The following is a 12,865-nucleotide window of genomic DNA, read 5'->3' on the forward strand; positions in this document are numbered from 1 at the left end:
ATCTTTAGAATTTAAATGGATCAAAATGTCAAATAAAATTCTAGAAAGCACGCAAACAGCACACATTTTTACCTTTTGTCTTTTTGTGAGAATTGCTTTTGGTTGTGTCTTACAGAGTCAGCCAAGACGTGTGTCTGAGCATGCTCGTATCAAAGCCCAGCTCATCTACAAGTCTGAGTGTAATCTTTATGCATTCCTATAGCGTGACACATTTGACTAAAGAACTGAGTCGAGTTCATTTAAATTTTTGTCCCATAAAGGTTTTTTGTTGTTGTTGAAGAAACAGTTTAAAATGTCTAAAAAGTCCATAATGGATGAACTGGGGCTGACACTCACTCTACCAGGATTTAAAAATGATGCTATGACACGATTAAAATCATATCGATGCCTAGAAGTCCAAGTACAAATAAAACATTTAGACCTGTTTGGATACCACGGCAACAAAAAATGAAAGTGAGACCCAATATCGGGTCATTTAAACTTATTTTCTTGCCCTCGTTTTGAACAACAAGTTCGTAATTAAAGTTTAAATTCTGGTATCGTTACAACCTTTCTATGAGGTGTGTTTTCAGCTTCATAACAACAACAACAACAACAAACACAGACCAAGCCGATTCAACGTCAGGGCATGATGGGAAATAAACAGTTCATGTCAGAGCAACAACATGTCACATTCATTACAGCTGTAACCCGATGCTAACATTAGCTTCTTCCCTCTTTTAGCTAAAGTGTTCATTCGGGTCAGTCTTCTGCTGCCACAGCCACTCCATATGAGTCTATACAGCTTTGGTACGGCTGTAGTCAGGACCGGAATAACACATGCGACACACACACACACACAAAAACACACCTCGTGCATACATTTATATATATACAGGCTCTGTTGCCAGGCGAGACATAGTCAAGTTCAGTGTGAGACCCAGAAATAGAGTCCCAGTAAGGACAGGTGGAGGGGCCTCTTCCTCCACATTACCCACACACACACAAACCTGAAGTCACACACACACACACACAGCGGTCTGTCACGTGACCAACAAGGCTGACTGTCTGTGGAGTTTGACTTTTTTTAGGTTCAGGATGTCTGAACTTTCTGAAACATGTTTATGAGACAAGAAAACAGATATGAACATCAATATAGAGTGTCAGAGCATGAATCATCAGAGTGTGTGTGTGTGTGTGTGGGGGGGGGGGGGGGCTGTGTTTGTGTGTGTTTATGAGGTTATGTCATTGGTCACATTCAGGGACTAATAATAGACTTTGCACTTGTTGACTGGAGACATTTTGTCTAATTTTGTATTAATTACTACTCGATGTCACTGCTCTTCATTCACACTAGCTGTAGATTAAGAGAGCAGTTATCTGGTTATTATGTGTCGTCATATGTCACATAACGTTTTGCACATTAATGAGAGTTAACAGAAGTTATTTTCAGCAGTTGGTCTATTCAGAGACAATTAACCACGAGAGGAAACGCCGCTTTAAGAAAAAACTTTTTCCTCACTGATTGTTCAATTCAAGTTAAAATGTCACGTTTGCTGGGCGGAGCTGGTGGCGCAGTGGATAGTGCGCGCGCCCCGTGTATTGAGGCTGTCGTCTCAAGCGGGCGGCCCGGGCTCGCATCCCGCCTGTGGCCTCCCTCCCGCATGCCGCTCCCCACTCTCTCTCCCTGGTTTCCGACTCTACCCACTGTCCTATCTCTCCATTAAACGCACAAAAGCCCCAAAAAATTAATCTTTAAAAATGTCCCTTTGGCAACGACGTTTTGTTAGTTTGGATGTTACTCGCTACTATTTCCCTCACGTCCTAGTCGTGCAACCACAGACTGAAAGTAAAGCCTGAGTGACGTCACCCGTTGGATGAAGCCTGTCCATGGCTTCTCCATCTCAAAATCCCGTCTCAACCTAACGACAGGGAATGACCTGGAGCTGAGGCGAGTTTTCATCCTCCTGACAAACCGTTACACAGCGACCACTGTGGTTCTTCTGTGTCAGTCGGTGTCCATCGTGTTTCATGCCAACCAGAGGAAGGTTGTTTCTTTAATACTTTTAGATAACGTGTTTAATAATGACACGATCTGTAAGTTTAATGACTGTATCAGAAAGTACTGAAGCTTTAAGAAGAACTCAGATCTTTGGTCAGATTCTAAATCAAAGTTGCCCCGAGTCAGAGAGAGAGAGAGCATTGTCTAAATTGAAGCAATTAAAAACAAGATATTACCCAATATTTGGTGCCTTGGACCCAACTGGCAGTTAACATAGAGCTGAGCTGCTATACGACACATGTTGGACATGAACGTAAACACTTAACCATCACTTTAGGTTGTGAATTATTCAGTTTGACGGGAGGTTAACATGAAGTGTTTTAAAGTTGAGTGGGTATCATCAAGCCAATGAGTGGACATATCTCTATGTTTGATAGGTTGGAGAAACTTACTATCCACGTGTGAACAGCAGGGTCTGAAGTTTCTACTGTCCAATCAAGGACGTTTATCTGCTGCTTCTTAATCGTATGTAGAATAATCTATGATTGGAAACTCGGGGTCAATCGTAGCTGAAGTGGATATTCCTAGAAGGGCTGTGACGTAATACTAGGGTTTGAAACTTTGGTGCTAAACAAGTTTCAAAACCACAGCAACAAAAACTGAAGTCCTAGGACGCAGAGATTTGGTCATTTCTTGGTTTTTAAATGCAGAATGTGGAGGCAAACTCGTGTGATTTAGTCAGTGTCACCTCCTCTGCTCTCTGTGTGTAGCATACATGAACGTCATTTTACCGCCCCAACTTGAGATCCACATTTGACTGCCGCTCTCGCTTTTCGCTCACAGCCTGGCCCTGACTAAAAGATAATGGTTTTGAAAATGCGAGAGACCCCTCACGACGTCATAATGGTAGATTAAACAGTTTTGTTCCTGTAGTATGATGTGTGGAGAACAATCATGTGACCAAGGCGGCACACCCAACACTAACAGATTCTATTCATCAACAACCGGAGTGTTGACCTGACTACCTAAACTGGAAATCTCATAAAATGTCATCTAGTTGAACGCAACTTTACAGAAAAACAATAAATGGTGGACGACGAGCAGGAAGAATTTGGGAAACTGTTTGGACTACTTTTTACTGAAAATTCATGAAGACAAAACTTTAATTGTGGCGTAAGATGTGAAGACGGCGTGATGACGGGCCGTGCACCTTCATCGTCAGTAAGTTGCAAGTTTTCTTGAAATTAAACTTTCAGCTTGGTCAGGTTAATATCCGAACATGAACTGACCTCCCGAGCGACTTATCAAAAGAAAAAGGTTTAAACTGCTGTAAGTTGAAGGAGAGACTGTGAGGAGGTGAGGCTGGTTGTGTGTCCCTGAGCTGCATGGACCCAGGACAGGTGTGTGTGATCCTCCAGGTGAATGACCGATGAGGTGGAAGGACCAGGATGTAAAGAAAAGACAAAGCTTTAACAGTGTCACAGTATCAGAAACTTAAACTTTAAAAAAATCAGGATGAAAGTCAGATCTAGGAGTGGGAATCACGGTGTAACTCGTGATGCGAGACGTGGCCCACGATAACGCCAACACAGCGACACCTGACATATTGTGAGACCATTCTATAATGATATCTGTTGAAGAATAGAAAACGCCCCCCCCCCCCCCCAAAGTGGAGGGGGGCGTTAGGTGCTTTAACTCTAAACCGCTGTCAAACCCATTACCTTCTTCTTCTTTGACCAGTTGACTTTCGTTCACATGACCCTCATTCAAGTCATTTGCGACACCCTGGGGAGTCAAAGTCGAGACACGGGGAGTCAAAAATGCCAGTTGAATCTTATAAGATTGGGATGTTTGGCACCAGCGAGTCAAGACGACGATATATTGCCATATCATTCAGTAGTTGTCCTACCTCTAGTCAGAAGGTCCAACAGTCACAATGATTAAAAACACACAGAGAGTAAACTCAGACACGATGAGACACACACACACACACACAGCAGAGAGGACAGGACTGAAGTTGATACGGAGCAGTGGCTTCCTGCAGCTCCTCCAGGTGAAGCTACCTGCTCTCCTGCTGCACCTGAAGTTACCTGTGGCTTAGGATCAGGCCGCTTGTGCATACTGCTTAAAATAGCAATAATATTTTATTTAGCACGCTCCTGATCCATCCTCTACTTGGAGAAAACAACGACGCTCAGTTTTTTAACTTTGTGGTAGATTTCGAGTGACGGCGTTGAGACTCATCCTCATGTGGCCAGCCATCACAGGGGGGGGGGGGGGGGGGGCTGGTGTTGTCCCACCAAAGAAACTGAACAGCAGCACAATGCAATGTCATCCTTAAGTTTACCTAGCAACAGATGATGAAGCCTTTTATCAGCACCGGCTGCTTTTGAGACGGCATTTTTGCAGAGAGTTATCAGAGCAGAGCTCAACAGGAGAATTCTGACACATGAAATGACATTTTTAACAGCACAAGTAAACATTTCTCTACGGGAAGATCGCCTTCAATGAATCAATTGTATTATAAATCATTTTGTATGAATAAAAATGTATTTTTCTGTGCTGGTAATACACCATCACACATTCAGAAAAGGTGTTTAGTAAGTGGTACTTACTCAAATGTCTTAAATCAAAGTAATTGCAATATCTGATTGTGTTTGTCCAAAGTATTCTGATAGTCATGTAAGCATGCTTCCAGGTTAAAGAGTATATAAGGAAGCCAACATGGATAGATTCCTTATGTCACAGCAGTTTAGCTAACACACAAATTAAATCAAAAGCAGTGAATTAAACATCATTGTGTCATGCCACAATCATGATAAACCTTCGGCAAGGTTTCAGTCTTCGAACCAATCAGAGGGGCCGTACAATGCAAGTCAACGTTCACCCTTTCACACACACTCGTTGACACACACTTTGGAGGCTATGTCTTAAAGATTTAGGGGCTCAGTTTCCCACAAAGGAAAGGAAGACCAAGCCACCGATCTCCCAACTGGAGGACGAGCCGCTCTACCAGTAAAGGTAGAAAAAAAACACTACCTACATTCACTACATGAACCACTACCACTAAGCCACAGCTGCCACATATATGTATCTTTTCGTAGTTTAATATGTTTCTTTTGAGTAAAGAAGTCAAAAAAGACACAGGCAGTCGCAAGCATCCAGTGTAACCCCAACCTAATACAATTGCCGACCTTTTTTTGGCTTATCTATAATATCAGTGCTTAAGAGAGAGAGAGTGGGCGAGAAAATGAGAGTGAGAAGTCCGCTGACCGTACGTCCTCCATGTTGGTACCTCCCATAAATGCGCCTCACGGTCGTGTTGCTAGTAAAGCTCGTTTTAAAAACTGTAGCTTCTTATGCCGACATTTTGAAATGTATTTGCAGCTGCGATGATTCTAGTGATGCGTCGTGAGTTCATGTTTCAACCAACAGATGTCGCTGATGAGTTTTTAACCATCATACTCGAAACTCTCGGTCTGTTCCGACCAGCGCCGAAAGAAAGTATAAGATGAAGAACAAAGTGTGACCCTGGAGTTTATGTTTAAATCGGATCTGAGGTTGATGTGTCAGAGCTGCCACACACACACACACACACACACACACACACACACACACACACACACACACACACACACACACACACAGAGCTTGTTGTCCTGGCTGTGCTGTCAGTCAGGGAACAACCCTATTGGCCAAATGTGTGACCAAAAGACAAAAATGAAAAATGGTTTGATACCAGATTTTCTAAACTTTGATGCAACATCGAAATCGATACCCGTTTCTAAACCATGGCAAGAAATATTGAAACCCTAACCAACAAATTTTATTTAATTTCTTGTTTTTCATTCACAAAACTTGCAGGGAAACGCCTGCACATCGCCTTAATTTAAAAAAGCAACAACATTGGCAACATTTCGGTCATGAAGCATTGCCAACAGGGTGTGTAGACCCATTTTTAATCATTACAAATAAATCATCACGAGTGACCCAGGTGAACCGACCTCTCTCTCTCTCTATATATATATATATATATACAGATACTGTACCATTTTCTAATTCTCCTTTTGCAGGAATCAACAGCAATATTATTCCCTATTTTGTAAAACCTTACCTGCACTATTTTCACTTTCTACCTGGGCACAGTGTTCCTCTGTACCTGTACCAATCATACCTTTCTACTGCAGGATACACATTTCTAACCTGTGCAATAAATATTTATATTTCTTACTTGTGGCAAGCTCCTTGTTCACCGTGCAATTTACATTATCTGCTGTAAAAATATTATTTTTTAAAGATTTGTGCCTTTATTTGAGAGACAAAAGAGTTAGAAATTAGGGACAGAGACAGTGGGGAATGACATGCAGGAAAGGAGCCATAAGTCGGACTTAAACCCAGGTTGCCCACTTGGAGGACTATGCCTCCATGCATGGGGCGCGTGCATTAACCACTAGGCTAACGGGGCCCTTGTAAATATTTTTAAATAAACATTGTCCCTCTTCTCTTCCTTGAATGCAGATTGCTTGTTGCTGATGGAGGCCTGTATGTCTGTGCACTCTGAGGTGAAGCATTTCTAATTTGGTTGTACGATTGTATAATGACAATAAATGCTTTCTATTCTATTTTATTTTGAATGATGTGGTATCAAAAAGTATTTAAGTATTTATACTTTAACAACCTAAGAAGACAAACCCCTCCCCTTTAGATATAGAGTCCTGATCATGTTCCAGAGGGATGAAGCCTCAGTGAGGGGCCTGACACTCCCACAATCGGCTCTCCCAGTGCTCCCAGTCTGAGATCCAGCACCCAGGATTTTAACTTGATCTCACAATCTTATTCACGAGTGATTGGAGGACAGCCTCCTCGTGCATGTTGTGGTGTGATCCTTTAGCCGTGCTGCACAAGCTGCAGATGGTGAATGTAATCACAGATCTCTCACAGCAGTCATACATGCTCGGGCGGTGGTGATGGTGAGCGGTTGTGGCTCACCGACGGCGATATGGAAAGGGTCAAATCCTCCGACTGGTCACAGGTGCTTTTCACACTTATACCTGCTGGTGTCTGACTGGAACTAAAACAGCAGATTGAGCTCCACAGCCTTTAAGATGAACATGATGACCAGTCAGCACACACTATGTATTTATGAAGATCTCTGTAAAAAACACAAGGCAGATATTCTGACTTATTTATCCGTTATTATCTGCTCTCGTTTTCATCTTAAATAAACACAAGCAGCACAATGAAACAGCATCTATTCCACTGGATCCTCTCATAAAGCTGCACGTCCTCCTCGCTGGTCCGCCACACACTTTAACCTGAGGGATGCATTCGCTTTTATCTCGTCTAAAATGTTATGTTACGGCCAATAAGTGGCCATAATGAAATCTAACAGAGGGCAAATGACTGAGCAAACAAGCACGCTGGCGAGCATGATTTGGTGCGAGACCACAAAGAATGAACTGTAATAGATGAAACGAGTATTTTGTGGAGAAAATGTCCATTTTGAGTCCATCGCCAAGAAAAGCCAGAGAGCTGAACTTCAGCGAGGTGTGACAAATCACAAATCTGTGACAGATCTCCTCATTACAGTCGCCTACAATTTCAGGGCCCCCCCATCCTCTTAACTCAAACTGGACCACATTAGACCCCATAGAGACAAGAGAGGAGATGTCAAGTCATGGTTTCCTCTCCATCTGTGGTCTCCTCACAGTCCTGTTCCCCTTTCCCCCAGGGGGGGGAAGACATCTCCCGGCAGCAGAGCGCCCTGTGTCCCTGTACTTCAGGGCAGGGTAGGGGCTGGGGCTGCTGCTGCTGATGCTGCGGTGGCTAAGCTAACGGCTAGCCTTAGCTGCCACAGCAGATGAAATGCTGCAGATGTGCAGAGGACAGTCGGGGGTTGCTGGCTGCCTGCTTTCACACATAAAAAGGCAAACACATCAAGATGAACCCGGCTTCCTCGTGCATACCTGAGGATTTACATCAACACGTTTTTATTTTTTTTTTTAATCATGTAGCAGCACTTCCATCTCCATCTCCACCTCCATCCCTCCGGTTTAAGACGCCGACAGAGCGAACCGGGAGGGAGGGATGGATGGAGCCCGGCTGCTGAAACTTGCCCAGATACACACACACTGATGGCATCAATCATGAGCCTGTTTATGGGGCAGCCTTAACACTGCTAGCGGTGTGAGAAAGGGCTCAGTCACAGGGTGTAAAGCAGGAGGACAGGCACACCTGGAGGACATTAGAGAGTCCATCATGATGCATGCACTGGCTCTGTTACTGTACATGCGACAGTCTTACAACACGGTGCATTGTCCAGCAGGGATGGTAACACACCTTTTTTTTTTTTTTTTTTTTCCCCAGCATCGAAACCAGCCTTTCCTCCTGTGTGTGTGTGTGTGTGTATGTCGTCCCCCCCCCCCCCCCCCCCCCCCCCCGGAGCCGTTTCTGCGGCTTCAGCGGGGGAGCGGGGGACACAGGGGGCCGGGGGGGAGAGGAGGCCGGGGGGCCGGGTGATTAACGCAGCTTCCCCGGTAGTGTGAAGCGCTGATCAGCCCCTCACTCTCACACACACTCACTCTCACACACACACACACACACACACACACACACACCTCATATATACATGCATTAAAAAAAAAAACTCCTCGGAGCCGCTTTATCTTACCTCAGGCGGTGTGTCGAACCGAGTCCCGCGGAGCAGCCATGTTCGGAACCCTCCGTCCACACGAACCGAGCCCCCTCCCCCGGGTCAGCCCGCCCCTCTTTCCACACCACAAAATCCAAGATACCGTGTTTTTTTTTTTTGGTTTGTTTTTTAAAAAGGATTTGGTTCTGCCGATAAAATCCTCCCGGTGAGAATATCTTCCAGTTAAAAAAAAAAAAAAAAAAAAAAAAAAAAAAAAAATTGCGTGATTCTCCGGAGCTCACGGAAGCAGGAGGACCGGGTGCAGCGCAGCTAGCCGAGCCGGAGGGGAGGAGGGCAAGCCCGCCGCCTCAACCCGCCGCGGACCCCTTACAGCTCAGTCCTGCTTTTTCTTTTTTTTTCCTTCAGAAACTCGATATTTAATCTCAGATACACACACGAGTGCATCCACCTCGCAAACCGGGTTAAACAGATCAGCAACAACCCGTCAGCTTTTTCTTTTTTTTTTTTTTAAATTAATTTAAAAGCTAACATTAGCCAGCTAGCAATTAGCTAGCATGCTAGCTGTGTTAATAAAACGCTGCCATCGGGAATCTGCAGGAAGACAGTCCGCTCTCTGCAGGCTGCTCGGCGGGTAACGGCCAGGCCTTGGAGGCCCCGCTGGACTATAGAGGCGGACGCTTTGGGAAAAAAACTAAGATATAATTTAGCAAGGCACAGCTACAGCTAGCTGTGTGCTGGCCAGCCCCTCCGTGATGGTAATATCGGTCAAAGGAGAGGGGCTGCATTGAGAGCGCGCTCCCGACACCGCCAGGCGCGCTCCCGAGACATTTCCCACAAAATGGCTGCCAAAACAAATCCACAGCAACTTCATGGAAAAGTGGACTTTTAAAAAATCAAGTTATTATGTAGAAAACTGCGTGTTCAGCAGTTAATTTAAATCAGGGAGGGGGCAACTTTTGGTGACAGCAAGGGGCCACATTCATTTAACTCTGACTGACTGGGGGCCAAATTGTAGGATATAAAAACAATTATGTCTCAAATTAACTCAACATATACAAAGATTAAATATTATTATGGACATGTTTCTGGTTTTCATGATTTCATGGCAGATTTTTCATGTTTTTCTTAATTTTTCCAATTAATTAATATGTAAAAAAGATTGACCCGAGGGCCCCGTTGAGCGTTGATGGGGGGCCGCCAGTTGTCCACCCCTAAATGAAATTTCCAACCTCTTTACGACTGGTTTAAGAATCTTAGCAGGTGAACTTTCCAGCCACATGAACACGAAAGAGTAAAAAAAATGTTAACTTGGACGGCAGGTTTCATAATAATCACAGCTGCCCTGAAATCCTCCTGATCAGGTTGTTCACACCGCTCAAAAGAACGGAGGAGCAACAGAGTCCGCTCCACGACGAGAATAATTACCTTCAGTTTGACAGAATCACAATATGAACAGAAGAATGGAGGAAAGAAAACCTAAAGCAGCCGTTTAATTACGTTCACAGACACGGCAACGGTCGTGATCGAAGAACAATCAACAGTTTAAGTAGATGTGGAAATGATCCATCTTTAACTGATTAATAAGGGCGGCTGTGGCCTAGTGGGGAATTGTCTCTGAACCGGAAGGTTGAGGGTTCGATCCCCAACTCCTGCAGCAACATGTCCAACACGTCCTTGAGCATTGCACCTTCTGCTTCGTCAGCGGAGTAATAATAATAATAATAATAAATGTTATTTATAAGCGCCTTTCAAGACACACTGAGCAACAATCAACATTTAAAAAACAACTCTGGATAAAATCAGCACAAAATAAATGAGATGTAGGACGGTGTAATAACAGTTAAAACGTTAAGAGTGAGGAGGCGATCTGGAACAGACAGGTTTTGAGTCTGGATTTGAAGATGGGGAGAGTGTCAACGTTGTGTTCGTCAGGTGGCAGAGAGTTCAGAGCTGTATGAATGTGATCAGTTACTTCTTCACTCAGCGGCCTCTTCCATCAGCGTGTGAATGTGTAGGCGTGACCTGCGGTGTAAAAGCACTTTGAGCAGTCAGAGGATTTACGTTTTACCATTTAACCCGATTTGTCACCTCTGTAAATGTACTGCGCTTGGAGGTCAAAGAACACAACCAATCATAAACAAGAATAATACACATTTTATTAAAACAAAGTTTTTCCATCATGTCAAAAAAAAAAAAACAGAATAGACTGTAATGGCGTGCAACCATTCCTCTTCATACAACAACAAAAGAAAGTTACACTTTGAGTATCGCACTACTAGTCAAAGTGGGAAAAAGTCACCGGGATTATATTTGTCTGTACACACACACCAAGGGTCGAGTTAACCACCTCACCGCCAATCGTCTGCTTTCAGGCGTCCTTACCTACACAGACAGTATGAACACAGACGTGGACATTAAGCTCTGACTGATAACTTATCATACACTAAAGATATAAAGACATCTCGGGGTGTGAAAAATATTCATATAGGATCAGAGAAAATTGATAGAATAATCTAATTTCCTTGATGTTTAAAAAGCTGCAGCATCAAGAGGCTGCACATGTTGAAATAAACTGTTTGTCTCATCTGCTGAAACGCTCCTCCAGCCGTGTGGTCCACATGATACAAAGACCTCAAACAATCAGAAACCAGAAAGATGTTCCAGCGGTTTGGTCGGTTATCAGTCAGGCGTCGCGTCTCCCTGCAGAGAAAGAAACTACAAACAGATGGGAGGAGCTACAGACAGGCGGAGGTGCGGCTGTGGAGATCTACAGACAAATTCTGACGGAACGAAAAAAAAAAGCAGACGTCGGTTTGAAGATGGTCATCCGTCTCCTTGAACTCCTCTGCTCGCCTCATTTCTTCGTTTTGGGTGGAGGTCTGAGGAGAGAAAGAAGAAGTGTTTAAAATATGGAACAAAGTACGTTAGATGGAGATCTGGGAGAGTCTACGTGTAGGGGGGGGGTAGTCCACCTGTCACCATAACTCAGATCTGGATCACAAACAGTCTTGGAGCTCTGGAGCAGCAACATGACCTCATGTCCTTGTCCGTTTATTTTTTATTAAATCTTCATATTTTCAGACACTCAAAGTCTAGTGACCTTATTTGGAAAGGACAAACAAAGACCTACAGAAGAACTACATCTATGGCTGCCAGATCGAGGTCAGAAAGGTACCGACCAGTGTTAATTGCGCAGCTATTTTGTCTCCTGTAGCGCCGTAAAGGAGCGTCTTCCTGCTCCTGCAGTTACAGAAAATAAATCCACTAACGGATCAGTGAGGTGTAAGAAAGTACAATCCACTTTTTGTCAAACAGAATTTAAATCTGAAAACATCTGAAGACCATCCAGGGGCATCTCAGCGGGCGATTGCTTCACTACAGCGAGCACAGCCTCAAGAGTCTGCCCATCACCAGGAAGAAACTAAATCCAAGAAGCTAACTACAGCGCAACGCTAAATGTGTGACATCTGACCGGTGACAAGTCAACATGGTGAAAGACTCGGGTCTAAAGATGTCCTCAATGTCAGCATGTTGTGACCAGTTAAACGCTTGAATGTTGCGTGGAACTATTCATAGCATGTTCTCAGTTACCACCTGCCTTGTTTTTAAAAACAGTTTTTATTATTAAAATGAACGACAGACGTTAAATGTGACCCGACGAGGAGGAGGCTGAAAAACATCACCACCTTTTAACCTACATTACTGAAAGAGTGTCAAAGGTGCTGAATGAGGGTCCCAAGTGCCCAACACTTGCAGTTTATCTTAACATCTCTCTCCCCCCCCCCCTGTGGTTGTGAAGTGTTCAGGTTAACGTGTCATTTTGAAGAGATGGAAAATGATCACGCTCGTGCTGCAGCTCCGCACAGCGCTCAATGACAGCCACCGAGTCTCTGCGGCGGTCACGTGACAGAGCTATTAATTGTTCCCCACATACAGAACCTGCATGAAGCAGAGAGAGAGAAACGACACATGGACTCCTGGGAAGTGAAGATGCTGTTGCATTAACTGGTGGCCAACTGAATTTAGGCAGCTGCAGGAGTTTACTCATTACCGGGTCCCTAGGACTTTCATTTTTGTTGATGGGGGTAAAGAAACAGGTTTTGATAATCTATAAGTTTAAGATTCTGGTAGTCTGAAGAAGAGGTTTTTAAGTGAAACATTTTATATTTGCCTCTTAAGGACTGTGGAGTAGAAGAGCAAAGTCACCCTGAGACGTTCAGTTAAATAAAAGC

The 12,865-nt window shown here is 44.0% G+C and overlaps 2 protein-coding genes across 2 annotated transcripts in view; both read right to left on the minus strand.

Moving 5' to 3' along the window:
- Nucleotides 1-9,090, minus strand: part of dyrk1b (dual-specificity tyrosine-(Y)-phosphorylation regulated kinase 1B) — a 44,487-nt gene extending 35,397 nt beyond the window's left edge. The window contains exon 1 of the mRNA XM_061049562.1: nucleotides 8,652-9,090. The gene's annotated coding sequence lies outside the window, so the exon portion shown is untranslated. The remainder of the gene's footprint in view (nucleotides 1-8,651) is intronic.
- Nucleotides 9,091-10,767: 1,677 nt separating this feature from the next.
- Nucleotides 10,768-12,865, minus strand: part of fbl (fibrillarin) — a 10,175-nt gene continuing 8,077 nt past the window's right edge. The window contains exon 9 of the mRNA XM_061049566.1: nucleotides 10,768-11,512. Coding sequence (XP_060905549.1) covers nucleotides 11,488-11,512 — 25 coding nt within the window. The 3' untranslated portion in view covers nucleotides 10,768-11,487. The remainder of the gene's footprint in view (nucleotides 11,513-12,865) is intronic.

This window comes from Labrus mixtus, chromosome 11, assembly GCF_963584025.1.
Source record: "Labrus mixtus chromosome 11, fLabMix1.1, whole genome shotgun sequence".
In the NCBI taxonomy this organism is placed as follows: Eukaryota; Metazoa; Chordata; class Actinopteri; order Labriformes; family Labridae; genus Labrus; species Labrus mixtus.